The 13,420-nt window shown below is 36.0% G+C and overlaps 1 protein-coding gene across 6 annotated transcripts in view; it reads right to left on the bottom strand.

The window, feature by feature from the left end:
- Window positions 1–13,420, bottom strand: part of SLC39A10 (solute carrier family 39 member 10) — a 51,181-nt gene that overhangs the window by 23,628 nt on the left and 14,133 nt on the right. For 3 of the 6 annotated variants that reach the window (XM_049887733.1, XM_049887737.1, XM_049887736.1), the window contains exons 2-3: window positions 7,427–8,451; window positions 5,235–5,439 (exon numbers count right to left, since the gene is read on the bottom strand). In XM_049887733.1, coding sequence (XP_049743690.1) covers window positions 5,235–5,439; window positions 7,427–8,440 — 1,219 coding nt within the window. In that variant the 5' untranslated portion in view covers window positions 8,441–8,451. Of the gene's footprint in view, window positions 1–5,234; window positions 5,440–7,426; window positions 8,452–8,956; window positions 9,098–11,073; window positions 12,629–13,420 lie in introns of those variants that run through there. The other 3 variants (XM_049887732.1, XM_049887735.1, XM_049887734.1) reach the window with 3 other exon arrangements.

Raw genomic sequence — 13,420 nt, 5'->3', positions numbered from 1 at the left:
GCGAAGTCAAACTACACCCAAAGTCCTCTAACTCTCCTTAATCACAGTAGTTTCAGGGAAGTCTTGGCCAAGTGATTTATTTATCACTTATGTATTTACCTTATAGAGGTGGTTTCACAGAAAAGAGAATAAGAAAAATAAGTGCAATTAAACATAAAAATATGAATATTAATTTTATTAATCCAAGCAACATCAATGCTTCAAAATTTGAGCCAATTATTTAGGACAGAAGGAGTGGGACAAAAGATGACTACTACATATTTATAGCTATATAAAATGATTAGAATATCCTTATTTATCCTTCGACGGCACTGGGTTTTTTTGTTTGTATCTATCCTTATTTCAATGCCATCTAAAAGTATGTATTAGCAAGTTTAATTTAAAATATTTATTTCCTATCTAACATAAGTTATCTCTTAATTCTTGCCAGTGCCAAGAAAGTAAAAGGGGTAAAGAGCAAGATTTCTTTCCTCAGATAAATCAGAAAATTTCCATTTATCTCCTGTAGACTGCAACTCTTCCATGACAACTGCTTCATCAGCAAAACATCCCAACTGTTCCCTTAATGTAAGCGCATGCTACTACAGATGCATGTTCTCTTATCCTAAATTATTATTGTTGAGTTTTTAATAATTTTAGCTTCCTAACAATAAAAATTTAAGTGATAGTGTACCTCCTAACTTGTAAATCTTGTTCAAGAAAACTACAATCCTTTTGACCTGTAAGAAATATAAAGTTGTTTTGCATTTAGTGTACTTGAGATGCTTTCTTGTACTATTTAAGTGCTTATTTTTAGAATTTATAAGTTATTTAGATCTAGGCTTACATAAATTGTACCATAATTTCTTAGATGTAAAAAGAATAATTCAGGTAATAAAACTTTTTATTTCTAACCAAATCGTGCTTTTTCAATCACCATTTTTTGGTATGATGCCAAAAAATAAAAAAAGCAAACAAAAAAGGTATCTTTTATAAAACTTATAACGGACTAACAATATACAAACTATTAAATTCAACTTGCAAATGTTTTCTTTATTTGTACCCAAGATACCATATGCAATAAAAAAGCACTAAATGTCTGAAACAAGCTTCACTTATTCTGCAAATTAGGTTGCTTAAAACGTTAAAGGTCTTCAAGCTTAGTTATTCACCAACTCCCTTTCTCATTATCTAGAGAGAAAATGCATTCTTTTAAAAAGAAGCGCTCATCTGTGGAAACTTTCTAATTAACTTGGTCCAAAGCATGTGCAAGATGGCAGTTTTCTACACTGTTTCAGCATTTTAATTGGCAGAAAATGCTTAGCAGCCTATTCGCAACCCCCCTTGGTAATTAAGCTAGGGTCAACTCTATGACTAAATGAGCCAATCTTTGAAACAAACGATTTCTACCATACACAGTATATAGCATATTTGGTTTACTGCAGTCTTTGAACAAAGTTAATGAGGTAGTAGCTGTGTCACTATGGGAGATTTATATAGAACAAGTTAACCTTTCTTAATGGTGCAGTGGTCATTAAAAATAATTACTTGCAGGGCATTCTCACTAACAATTATTAATATCTATCAGGACATAATTAATTCAAGCTTCATTTCTGACAATGCTAATAACCACCTGCAAACAACTAATCAATATTCACTATTAGTAATGTATTTGTTTTCAAAGCAAGTACAATTTCCTCCAAGGCTTTCCTGATTGAATAGGTTGTTACTTTAAATGTTACTATAGTCAGGCATCTGTCAACATCTTCATTACAATATATGGATTATGGCAATATTACAATATAGACAACTCTACTTAAAAGACGTAAACCACAGGTGATATCGAAACAAAGAACTAGAAATTCTTAGAAGCCTTAAAAAAATTTTTTTAACTCCAGATGAGACAAACTTGTCTTTTTTCCCTGTATGGAACAAATCTATTTTATTTTTACTTAAGTTAAATAATCTTACACCTAGCTACCCCTTTCTCCTGCCATATGAGAATTTATAGGCACCTGAGGGGGACTGCCTCTCAAGATGTTTACTCATCTACAAAGAACAGCAGGTGTGAAGCCAGGAAACAGGGCTGATTTTTATCTGCCTCGAGATCAGAATTCAAACCTAGTTTGTGGATCCACTTTCTCTGCCTTTACTGACTTCCTAGACTGAACTCAGTTTGTCTACCAGAAGACTATTCCTAGATTTTTGTTACAGACTAATCAATATTTAAATTAATAAACCCATTGTTGTCTAGTCGATTTCAACTCTTAGCAACCCTACAAGATAGAGTAGAACTGCCCCCATAGGTTTTCCAAGGCTGTAAATCCTTAAAGAAGCAGACTGCCACATCGTCCTCCTGTGCAGCAGCTGGTGGGTTTGAACCGCTGACCGTTTGGTTAGCAGCCAAGCACTTAACCACTGTGTGTATTTGTATGTCTACCACTTTCCTGCCTGTGCCTGCATTATCTGTCAAATCACTATTAAACATAACTCTTTTCATCTCTCTGCCACTTATATTCTAACAAAACACACTTTAGAACTTCTCTTGCAGCAAGTAGTAGGCCACAGTACAGTAGCTGACCACAGTGGTTCCAGTCATAGCCTTTAGATGGAGAATCAGTCAACCAGCTGCTGTCCAGTAGATCCGACTCATGGTGATCCTATGTGTATCAGGGTAGAATTGCACTCCATAGGGTTTTCAATGGCCGATTTTTCAGAAGTAGATAGCCAGGAGGAGTCCTGGTGGTACAATAGTTAAGCACTCTCAGTTGCTAACCAAAAGGTCAGCAGTTCAAACCCACCCAGCCTCTCCACAGGAGAAAGATGTGGCAGCCTGCTTCCGTAAAGATTCACAGCCTTGGAAACCCTATGGGGCAGTTCTGCTGTGTCCTACAGCGTCGCTATGAGTCAGAATTGACTAGACGATTTGGTTTGGTTTAGGTTACCAGGGCTTTCTTCTAAGGCACCTTTGGGTGGACTCGAACTGCCAATCTTTTGGTGAGCAGCTGGGCGTGTTAACTGTCTGCATCACCTGGGGACTCCTGGATGGAGAATACCCGAGTTCATATCACAGCCCTGCTCTTTGCCAGCTGTGTGGCCTTGCACAAGTTACTTAACTTCTCTAAGCCTCCCTTTCCTCATCAAATGGAAGTAATAAAAGTACCTATTTGTGGGTTTAATAGCTTAAATATCCTTATAAAACTGCTTAATATAGCACCCAGCACACGATAAGGTTAACAATAAATACAGGTTAATGGATTATCTATTTACTATTGCAGAGAAATTAAGCAGGAATACAAATGCAGGTGCCTAGGAGACTTACTTTAATATGTACCAATAGCATTTCCTTTTACTTATATTCTTTCAAGATTTAAAGAATACCTCTACTCCAAATAAAATGCTTAATACTCGAATTTTATATTCTGAAAACATGTTTACCTTATTCCTTTACTGTGAAATTTTTAAAATTCTGTCTTTTTCTATCACTGATCTTGCCAGAATTCAGTTCTTAGTCCATATTCATACCTATCATTTTAGTCACTTTAATTACTATTTTCTTTTTAGTACCACTACTTCTTGGGTATATCAACCAGAAGTGTTTTGACCACGGTGAAAACACTTTTGTTTTGAATCTATACCTTCCTAAAAATCCCTATCATTCTAAGAACATTTTATTTTCAAAGTATACTGAGCTGGTATTTTCATATAATGACCTTCAAAGACTCATTTTAAACCAATGTCTTTCCTGGATTATAACTGAAAGCTTATAGAGTAATACTAAGCAATTTACTCATTCAATCAATATATGAGTGCTTTTTCTTTTTTTTTCAACTTTAAAAAAAATTGTATTGTGGTAAAAAATACATAACAAATGGTGGAATATTTGGAAATGTATAGTGGTGATGGTTGCACTATATGACAAATGTAACCAATGTCACTGAATTATAATTGGCAAATGTTTTATTATACATAGTTTCATCACAAGAAAACAATTTATATATATCTATATACACACACACATATGAACACAAAAAGCTTGTCATCTCAACCATTTTTAAGTGTACAGTTCAGTAACATGACTTACACTTGCCATGTTGTACCACCATCACTACTATCCATTTCCAAACATTTTACATGACCCCAAATGGAAACTTAGCACCCCTTCAGCAATAACTCCCATTCCTTCATCCCCACTGGTACTAACAAACTTTTGTCTCTGTGCATTTGCCTAATCTAGATAGCTCTTGTAAGTGGGATCACACAGTATTTGTCCTCTTGCATCTGACTTATTTCACTCACTGTCTTCAACGTTCATCCATGCCGTGGCATGTGTCAGAATTTTCGTTTTTCTTTATGGTTAAATTATATCCCATTGTATGTATGTATCACATTTTGTCTATCCATTCTTCTGATGATGCACATTTGGTTGTTTCTACCTTTTGGCTATTGTGAATGATGCTGCAATGAACATTGGTGTACATATGAGTGTTTGCTTTTTGCTATGAAGTACTTCTATCCTAGGCATTAGGGATACTAAGATGAAAGACCCAGTCATACTTTTAAGCAACTTAAAGTACAACAAAGAGAGGTAAGTGATCCAATTACTACAATTCTCCCAATACCTCTACTAGAAGGCATCCAGAGGGTGACAAGGAAGAGGACTTAATTAAGCCTAGGATGGTCAGTTAAGCTATCCCTGAGGGATAATCCTTGAGCTGAATCTTTGAAGAATAATAGTAGTCAGCCAGGCAGAGAAGGAAATTCTCAGTAATAGGCTTAGAATGTGAAAAAGCAGAGAGGAACAAGAGAAAAAAAGGCATAATCCAGTAGCCAGTAGTTTGTTATGGTTAGAGTCAAGGAAAGAGAAAGAAACTAAATGGTGGGTGGGGGATACGAATAGAATCATAGTATGGAATGCCTTGTGGGCCAAGTAAAGAAGTCTGAACTTTGAGACAATATAATGTAATGCACAGTTCATTTCATATTGGGGCATGTAAAGTATATGTATATTAGAAAAAAATATAATTAGCACATCATATCAAAACCGTGTTCTCATGAATATTACTGCTATATAATGTAAAGGATAAGAAAAATATTAGATATCTAATGAAAATATTAAATAGTGTACAGGTATATGGAAAAAATCGTAAAAGTAATACTAACTTTGAAAGACAAATTTGCAAGTCTGGATTTACTTTAGAAAGTAAGTATTGTAAAGCTATCCTGAGGAGGAAACATTCAGACCTCTTTCTTACCTGATGCACCTATATTTGACTTTTCAGGAACCAGATTTTTATCCTTGTTTAAATCTTCAACTAAAAGTCTGTCAAAATGCTCAATACAAAGTCTGCTGTCAATTTGATATAACAATGCAGGGCAAAGGCATGTAAATAGATCCGGTGAGATAGGAGAGTTGGTATCATGACCATAGTATCTTAACAATTGAGTGACATTCAAACACTGCAAAGAAATTAACAAAACAAATTAAGTGTAAGAGTATCTTTAAGAAGATTATGCAGAAAAAGAAATTACTGTTTAATAGAAAATACTTTAAATATTACTTGAAAGTAATCTGCAATAACAGGTATCTATTACAAATAAAACTTTTGATAAGAATTCACGATAGGGATATATTCAACTAGATGACTTAGACTTCATGGATTTTAACCATTTGTCCACTCCAGTGCATGAAAGATAATGACTTCCTGCTGTCTGTAAGAATGATTCGCAACTATATTCCCAAAGATTCTTATGGGGTTTGCAGAAAATTCACTTCCCTGGTCAGATTACAATGATCAATGATTTGAGATTCTTATTTGTGAAACAGTGTTAAATAGACTTAGAGTACTTTAATAGCTTTATATTAAAATAAACCATAATATAGCCATTTCCATTGTCTAAGACACCCCAAAAGAATATTACATTGGGAAATTCTAGCCCAATGCTAGTTGAGAGAGAAATAGAGCTGGCCATCCAGTGGAACTTTAAAAACAAAACAGAAAAAAAAAAATATATATATATATATATATATACACACACACACACACAAAATAAAGAATATATGCACATATAAATATACATATACACACATACTTACATATGTGTGTGTATGTATATATGGATTCTATCATGAAGTAAAAACAATTATCTAAATTAAGGCATAGGAGGCAGTATTGCCCCTCTTCACACATGTCCGCTCTGTTTAAATGTATGGGTTTGGCTTATCTCACCACATGATTTTACCTATGGCACCAAAACAACCAACCAAGGAACTGAAAAAAAAAAGGTGATTCTTCTCAGGTCTTTATTATCATGAGGTACTACCCTATCCAAAGGAGAACATTTCCAGACATCCTGAAAATTCCTAGTACGCAGCAGACTTGTGGTGATACAAAATAAACAGGTATTATAGTGCAGACCCCATAGGTGTGCTACAAAGAGTAAACATGAATGATAATGTCCAGTTATTATCAACAAAAGATTCTAGGTTATTATACATAGTAATAAGTGAATGTAGTCTTAAAAAGTATAGTACGATTTTAATATTCAAATTAACATTAATATTTAAAACTGCTAAAAACCAAATACCTGATGATTTATTCAGAAAGAAATACAAAGGTATTTACTTAGATATAAAACATATCTCAGTGAAAAAGAGAACAATAGCTGAGGTCATTTGCCACACTTGATGTTGAAGCAGGTACAGAAGCCTGCCCACCTACATCTTTCCTTTGCTGCTTTCTATACATATGAACAACATTCTGATTCAACAAAGTTTTCTAAACTTCAATTTTTAAAAAGTGCTAAAAATTAGAACAAGAGCGCTGATATGACTTTAATGAAACAAAAATAAATGTGTTTAAAGCAAAAAATTAAAAGAAAAAAAAAAACAAGGAACCAATCATATGTGAAGTATCAGAAAGAGTTTGAAAATTTAGAAGGAAAACAGGACCATCCCTCTACTATCAGGGCTTCCCATCACAGTATCTTTCCCTTAAATCTGTTAAATGCATGGGAAAAGACTAATAATGTCAGCAACTAGGCCCCATCAAAAAGTGCCACAGGGAAAAAAAGCCGGCGAAATGTAAAACACTGACACCGGAGCTAGAGCAATGACCACTCAATAATTAATTCAAGAAATTAATAATTATGGAAAAGAAACTAAGTCATAAGCAAGATAAAAAAAGGGAAATTAAAATAAGAAATCTATTCTCTAACAACCTGTAAACATTTAAATTTGAAAAACTTAGATTTGAGGACATAAGATGCAAACAATATAAGCAAAAATCCAGACAAAATCTTTAATCTGATCTTGGTTCCTTAATATATTCTGTTAAGGACTGTTGCCCAGAAATATGTTTAAGTAACTATTTCACTGTTGCCCCTCTCTTTACTTATTTCACGATTACTGAGAATTAAGGAGCAACCATCATCTTTCCATACCTACCTCATCATGTTGATGGTCATCTTCATTATGATCTTTGTGACTAGCAGCTGAATAAATTGCACTTTTTTTAACATGCGGTGCCTCTCGCTTCCTAGCATGTCGAAGTTCACCTTCATTATCAGGATCAAGACCTTGGTGTCCATGACCAGGATCATGACCATTATGTTCTGAAAGATGTGCATTAGAATGAACTGGGTTATGTACACGATCAGGTTTGTGGACCCGATTATGCTCATACTGTTCGCCCTGGTCATGGTTAGAGGGAAAACCTGGTGTGATAACCTCGGGATTGTCATTTTTCTTCCCTTTTCTTCTCTTCTTTTGTTTTTGTGGCTTAACTTCACGTTGTTCCTGTGTTGTATTGGTCTCTGTTGATGGTTCATGGCTAGGCTCCCCACGCTCACTGTGAGTAATGGAATCATTATGAAAATGGCGAGTAGTGTTATGATCAAGGCGACGGTGTGAACGATGGTGATGATGTAAGCGACGATTATGGTCATGTATGTGTTTACCATCGGATTTCACAGATACTTCAATTGTCTCTTTCTCAGGATCACATTTACGATTTCTTTTTGTTGATACACTAGGCACAGTTTGATTTTCTGAATTTAAATGATTATGGGAATGCTGGTGGTTATGTGAGTGAAAATGTTTTCCCTCTTGAACTGCCAAAATATCTAGGTGAGAAACATGATCGTGGCCAAGATCCTCATGATTAATCTCAACTACTTTTATCTCTCCAAGGCCCAAGTTTGTTAAAAGTCTCTCCAGACCAAAAAAGGATAATCTTCCATTTTCACCATAACGGTAAAAAAGTTTTTCAATATAGCATTTTTTTTGATTTTCAGCATCCAGCACTGAAAATTTGCTTGACTCCGATTCTGTCATTCCACAATGGTGTCTGTGATGCTCTTCAGGGCCATGGTCATGGTCTTCATGGCAATGGTTGCAATGATGGAAAATAAATGTCAGCAAACAAATGAGGCAAAATTTTGTGTGCATATGTACCTTCATTTCTATTCTTCCTAAAGGGATTTAAAAAGACAGACAAGCATTAATTTTATACTTAGACACATTCAAAATAATCAGAGTCTCCAGCATTTGCTAACATATTAGGCAAATTCTTTCATGGCTATGATTCTTTCCTTCACCAATTCCCTATAAAAATGCCCCTTTTAACCCATCAAAATATGTACAGATCTTTGATCAGCACAAACTGCTCAAGACTCACCTACAAGACTATCCTCATCTCTTGTAAGTATAACACTAAACAGTCTATACATTTATACAGAAATTGCTGACTTCCTTCCTAGATGGTTCTTTACAGAAAAAAGTTCTCTGGTTCCTGCATTTGAGGTCCTGGTCAGTGCAATAAAGCAGGTAAAATGATAAAATGTATAAATCAGGAAGAAAAAAAAAACTGTCATTATTCACAAAAGACAGAACTGGTCACGTTTTGTGTTGTAGCTGTTGTGTGCCATCGAGTCAATTCCAACTCATAGCGACTCTACAGGACAGAGTAGAACTGACCCATAAGGTATCCAAGGCTGTTATCTTCACAGAAGCAGATTGCCACATCTTTCTCCAATGGAGTGGCTGGTGGGTTTGAACTGCTGACCTTTCAAACGGTAGCCAAGCGCTTAACCACTGCACCAGGAGGGGTCCTTCATTGGGTATGTAGAAAATCCAAAAAAATCTATAAGAACTAATAAGTTATTTTAGTACACTTGCTGAATATAAGGATAATAGCCTAAAATAAACTATATTTCTATAAACCAGCAACAATTAGAAAGTGAAATTAAAAGGCAATACCAGTCTTAAACGCTAGCAAGCGGCCATCTAAGATGTATCAGTTGGTCTCAACCCACTTGGATCAAAGGAGAATGAAGAACACCAAGAACACAAAGTAATTACGAGCCCAAGAGACAGAAAGGGACACATAAACCAGAGACTACATCAGCCTGAGACCAGAAGAACTAGGTGGTGCCTGGCTACAACCAAAGACTGCCCTGACAGGGATGACAAAAGAGAACCCCTGAGGGAGCAGGAGAGCAGTGGGATGCAGGCCCCAAATTCTTGTAAAAAGACCAGACTCAATGGTCTAGCTGAGACTAGAAGGACCCTGGTGGTCATGGCTGCAGACCTTCTGTTGGCCCAGGACAGGAACAATTCCCAAACCCCAAGGTTCAAACAGGGATGGGACTGGAGAATGGGATGGAAAGGGATGCTGGTGAGGAGTGGGCTTCTTGGATCAGGTGGACACTTGAGACTACGTTGGCATCTCCTGTCTGGAGGGGAGATGAGAGGGTAGAAGGGGTTAGAAGCTGGCGAAATGGACACAGAGAGAATGGAGGGAGGGAGTGGGCTGTTTCATTGGGGGACAGCAACTGGGAGTATGTAGCAAGGCGTATATAAGTTTTTGTGTGAGACACTGACTTGATTTGTAAACTTCACTTAAAGCACAATAAAAATTTTTTTTAAAAAAAGGCAATACCATTTAGAGTAACAAATAAAAAAAAATTTTTTTTTTTTTAGGTAGGAATAAATCTAACAAAAGATGTGTAAGACCTTTACATAGAAAAGAATCACATATCACTGAAACACCTAAATACATCATTTTTATGATTAAAAAACTTATGTAAATTAATGTCACTTCTACCAAAGTTGAGCTATAGATTCAGTGTAATCCCAAAATCTCAGGAGTTTATTCTGTGAAAATTGATGAGCTATTTCTGATACTTACATGTAAATAAAAAGTGCTATCAAAAGACACGCACATGAACATTTACCCAAGCTTTATTCATATAGCAGCTCACTACTGGGAAAAAAAATGTTCATCATTAGTGCAACGGGTAAGTGAAGCAGAAATAATCTCACAATGGAATACCACACAGAAATTTACACAGAAGAGCAAAAACCCAAGAATAACCAATTCAGAAATCGGCAAGGCAATAAATATCAAGACTTCTTTTTATAAAGTTAAATAAAATAACATAAAACTGGCACAAGGACAGACATAGACCAGGGGAGTAAAACTGAGTTGAGAATGAGAATCAGTAATAGTGATTACAAAAAAAATGGTTCTTCCTCACATCATACACAGAAGTCAATTCCAAGAGGATTAAATGCCTAAAAAGGCAAAACTTTTAACAAGTTTTAGAACAATATATAAGAAAATATTATGACTTTAGGGTAGGAAAAGATTTCTTAGAAAGTATATGCCATAAAGAAAAATTCAAATTCTTAAAAAATTTTTTCTACAAGAAAGGACACCATAAACAAAACTTATGACAAGCCACACACTAGAAAATATATGCAGTACATATATATAAACAATGTATGTAAAAGATCAGTATCCAGAATATATAAAACATATATCAATATATCAATAATGAAAAAACTCTAATAGACAATTACACAAACAACATAAACAGAAAAGCTAACTGAGCAGCAACATATGATCACTAGTACTCTAAAAAAAAAAAAAAAAAACTAGGTGGTGCAAATAGAGATAATTCACATCTGACAATACCAAAACCCAAATCCGTTGCCATCAAGTTGACTGTGATTCACAGAGACCCTACAGGACAGAGCAGAGCTGTCCCATAGGGTTTCCAAGGAGTGGCTGGTGGATTCAAACTGCCTACCTTTTGGTTAGCAGCCGAGCTCTTAACCACTGTGCCACCAGGGCTTCTTGACAATACCAGGTGTTAGCAAAAATCTAATATGGAGAAACAGAAACTATTTTACACTGCTGGAGGGAGTATATACTGGTACAACTATTTTGGGATACAATTGGACATATACTACCAAAGCTGCAGATAAACACACTCTATAGCTGCAAAATTCCACTCCTATACTATACCCTAGAGAAGAAACACTTGCCCGTAGGCACAGGAAAGAAGTTCAAGAATCTTTATTGCAGTAAGGTTGAAATGTTGTTTTATAATGTGAACCACCTCGTCACATGATGTTCTTGGCTGCAAATACTCAACTAAAAGTGGCTAAAAGAGGAAAATTTCACATAAAAGGTCAGGAGAAATGGGTGGCTCCAAAACAATTGTATTACCAAAACTCCAAGTGCTTTCATGCTCAGATTTGTCACCTCGGGATTTCAAGGTAACAGCTGTTGCTACCACCATCCCACCTTTGACAACCACATCCGATGCTAGATTTATCTTCATGGCTCTCTGTTCAGCCAGGGAGAAAATTTTCCCTGGAGCCTCTCCCAAATTTCTCCTTACATATCTTTGCTCAGGACCATAGTACATGCCCATGCCAAAACCAATCACTAGTAAAGAAGAATTACCATGATTGGCTCAGACAAATCAACATTCATTCCCCTGAGGCTGGAAAGGAGTCACCTTTCCTTAGTATACGGAAGGCGGAATATGCACAGAACTTGGGGGTCTAAAAATAAGGTGAAAGGAAGTAAATGAGGAATGGCAGTGGATTATGCAACCACTAGAGCCTGCCACAAACCTACCTGCCCACCAATGGAAGAATGGATAAAAAATAAGGGGTATATTTATATAAGAATACACTACAGTTAGAAATGTATGAATATGAAGGAACACATACAAATATACACAAATCTCAGAAACATACGAGAAGAACTGCAAAAAGATACCTTGTATCATTCATATTGGAATATTTAAAAACATGCAAAACTATATCTTACTTTTGGATACATAAACATATAAAAACCAAAAACCTGTTGCCATCGAGTCGATTCTGACTCATAGCGACTCTATAGATACTACAGATACCGAGAGTAAAGACTGGGTGATAAATTATATTCTGGGGGGTGGTTATCTTCTCAGGAAGGGAATCAGATGGAGGAGGGGGTATACATATTTAACTGCATCTGCAGTATTCCTTTTAAAAAAAGATTTGCAGCAAATGTGGCAAGTGTTTAATATTAGAGCAGGATAACGGGATTCAGCAGTGTCTGTTACCTCCTTTTATGCATTTTCCTGTGAGTCTGATACATCACGTAACCTATCATCAGTAGTTTACCAAAGTGCGGTTGCAGAAGCAGCAGAAGCATCATCAGGATCTCCTGGGAACTTACCAGAAACGCAAATTTTTGCAACTTCCCCAGGCCTGCTGAATCAGAAACTCAGGGATGGGCCCAGCCATTTCTTGAACGAACTCCTAGTCAATGTGATGCAAGCTAGCTAAAAATTTGAGCACCAGTAGCTATACAAATAAATGACCAAACACTCCATTTAGGATACTTTTGTCAAATGTTATAAGTACCTGAACAAATTACGTTGAATTATCACATATGGCATTTATTAGCTAAGAATTTTTAAATTATGCATTTATTTTACAAAATATACATATATGTTGGTCTATAAATATGTCTGCGTATATTATATCAATTCCAAAGCTACATTGATTTTGAGGTTTTTTAATTCAAACACATCAATTTCTTATATAATATCATGGATAAAGTCACCATTTAAAATATACCAATTTTATTTGTATACTAATGAAGATAATTGGAGCCCTGGTGGCGCAGTGCTAAGAGCTATGGCTGCTAACCAAAAGGTCAGCAGTTGCAATCTACCACCCGCTCCCTGGAAGCCCTATGGGGCACTTCTACTCTGTCCTATAGGGTCGCTGTGAGCTGGAATCAACTCAAAGGCAGCAGGTACAGGTATAAGGAGGATAAAAGGGCATGGCTGATTAAGGCCAATCACCATAAAGCAGAAGTGGACACACATGCATGTGCTCCCAGCTCCCACATGTAAGCTATACTCCTTGCAGTTACCTTAGTTCTCCACCAGAATATGCTAGTGAAAGCTGACATGCACAGTGATTTTGCCCCATTCATCTGATATAGAAATGTCTTGAGGTTTCTTTAGTGCACATTATCTGTCAAACGAATGGGTATCAATGGTGGAAAATGAGACACACACACACACAGAGAGCCATGGGGTCTATATGAGCTGTAAATTGTCATCTCTACTTTTTAAAAGTGTAGTA

This window comes from Elephas maximus, chromosome 6, assembly GCF_024166365.1.
Source record: "Elephas maximus indicus isolate mEleMax1 chromosome 6, mEleMax1 primary haplotype, whole genome shotgun sequence".
NCBI lineage: Eukaryota > Metazoa > Chordata > Mammalia > Proboscidea > Elephantidae > Elephas > Elephas maximus.
The sequence above is the reverse complement of the archived record's forward strand: the minus strand, read 5'-3'. Positions and strand labels throughout refer to the sequence as shown.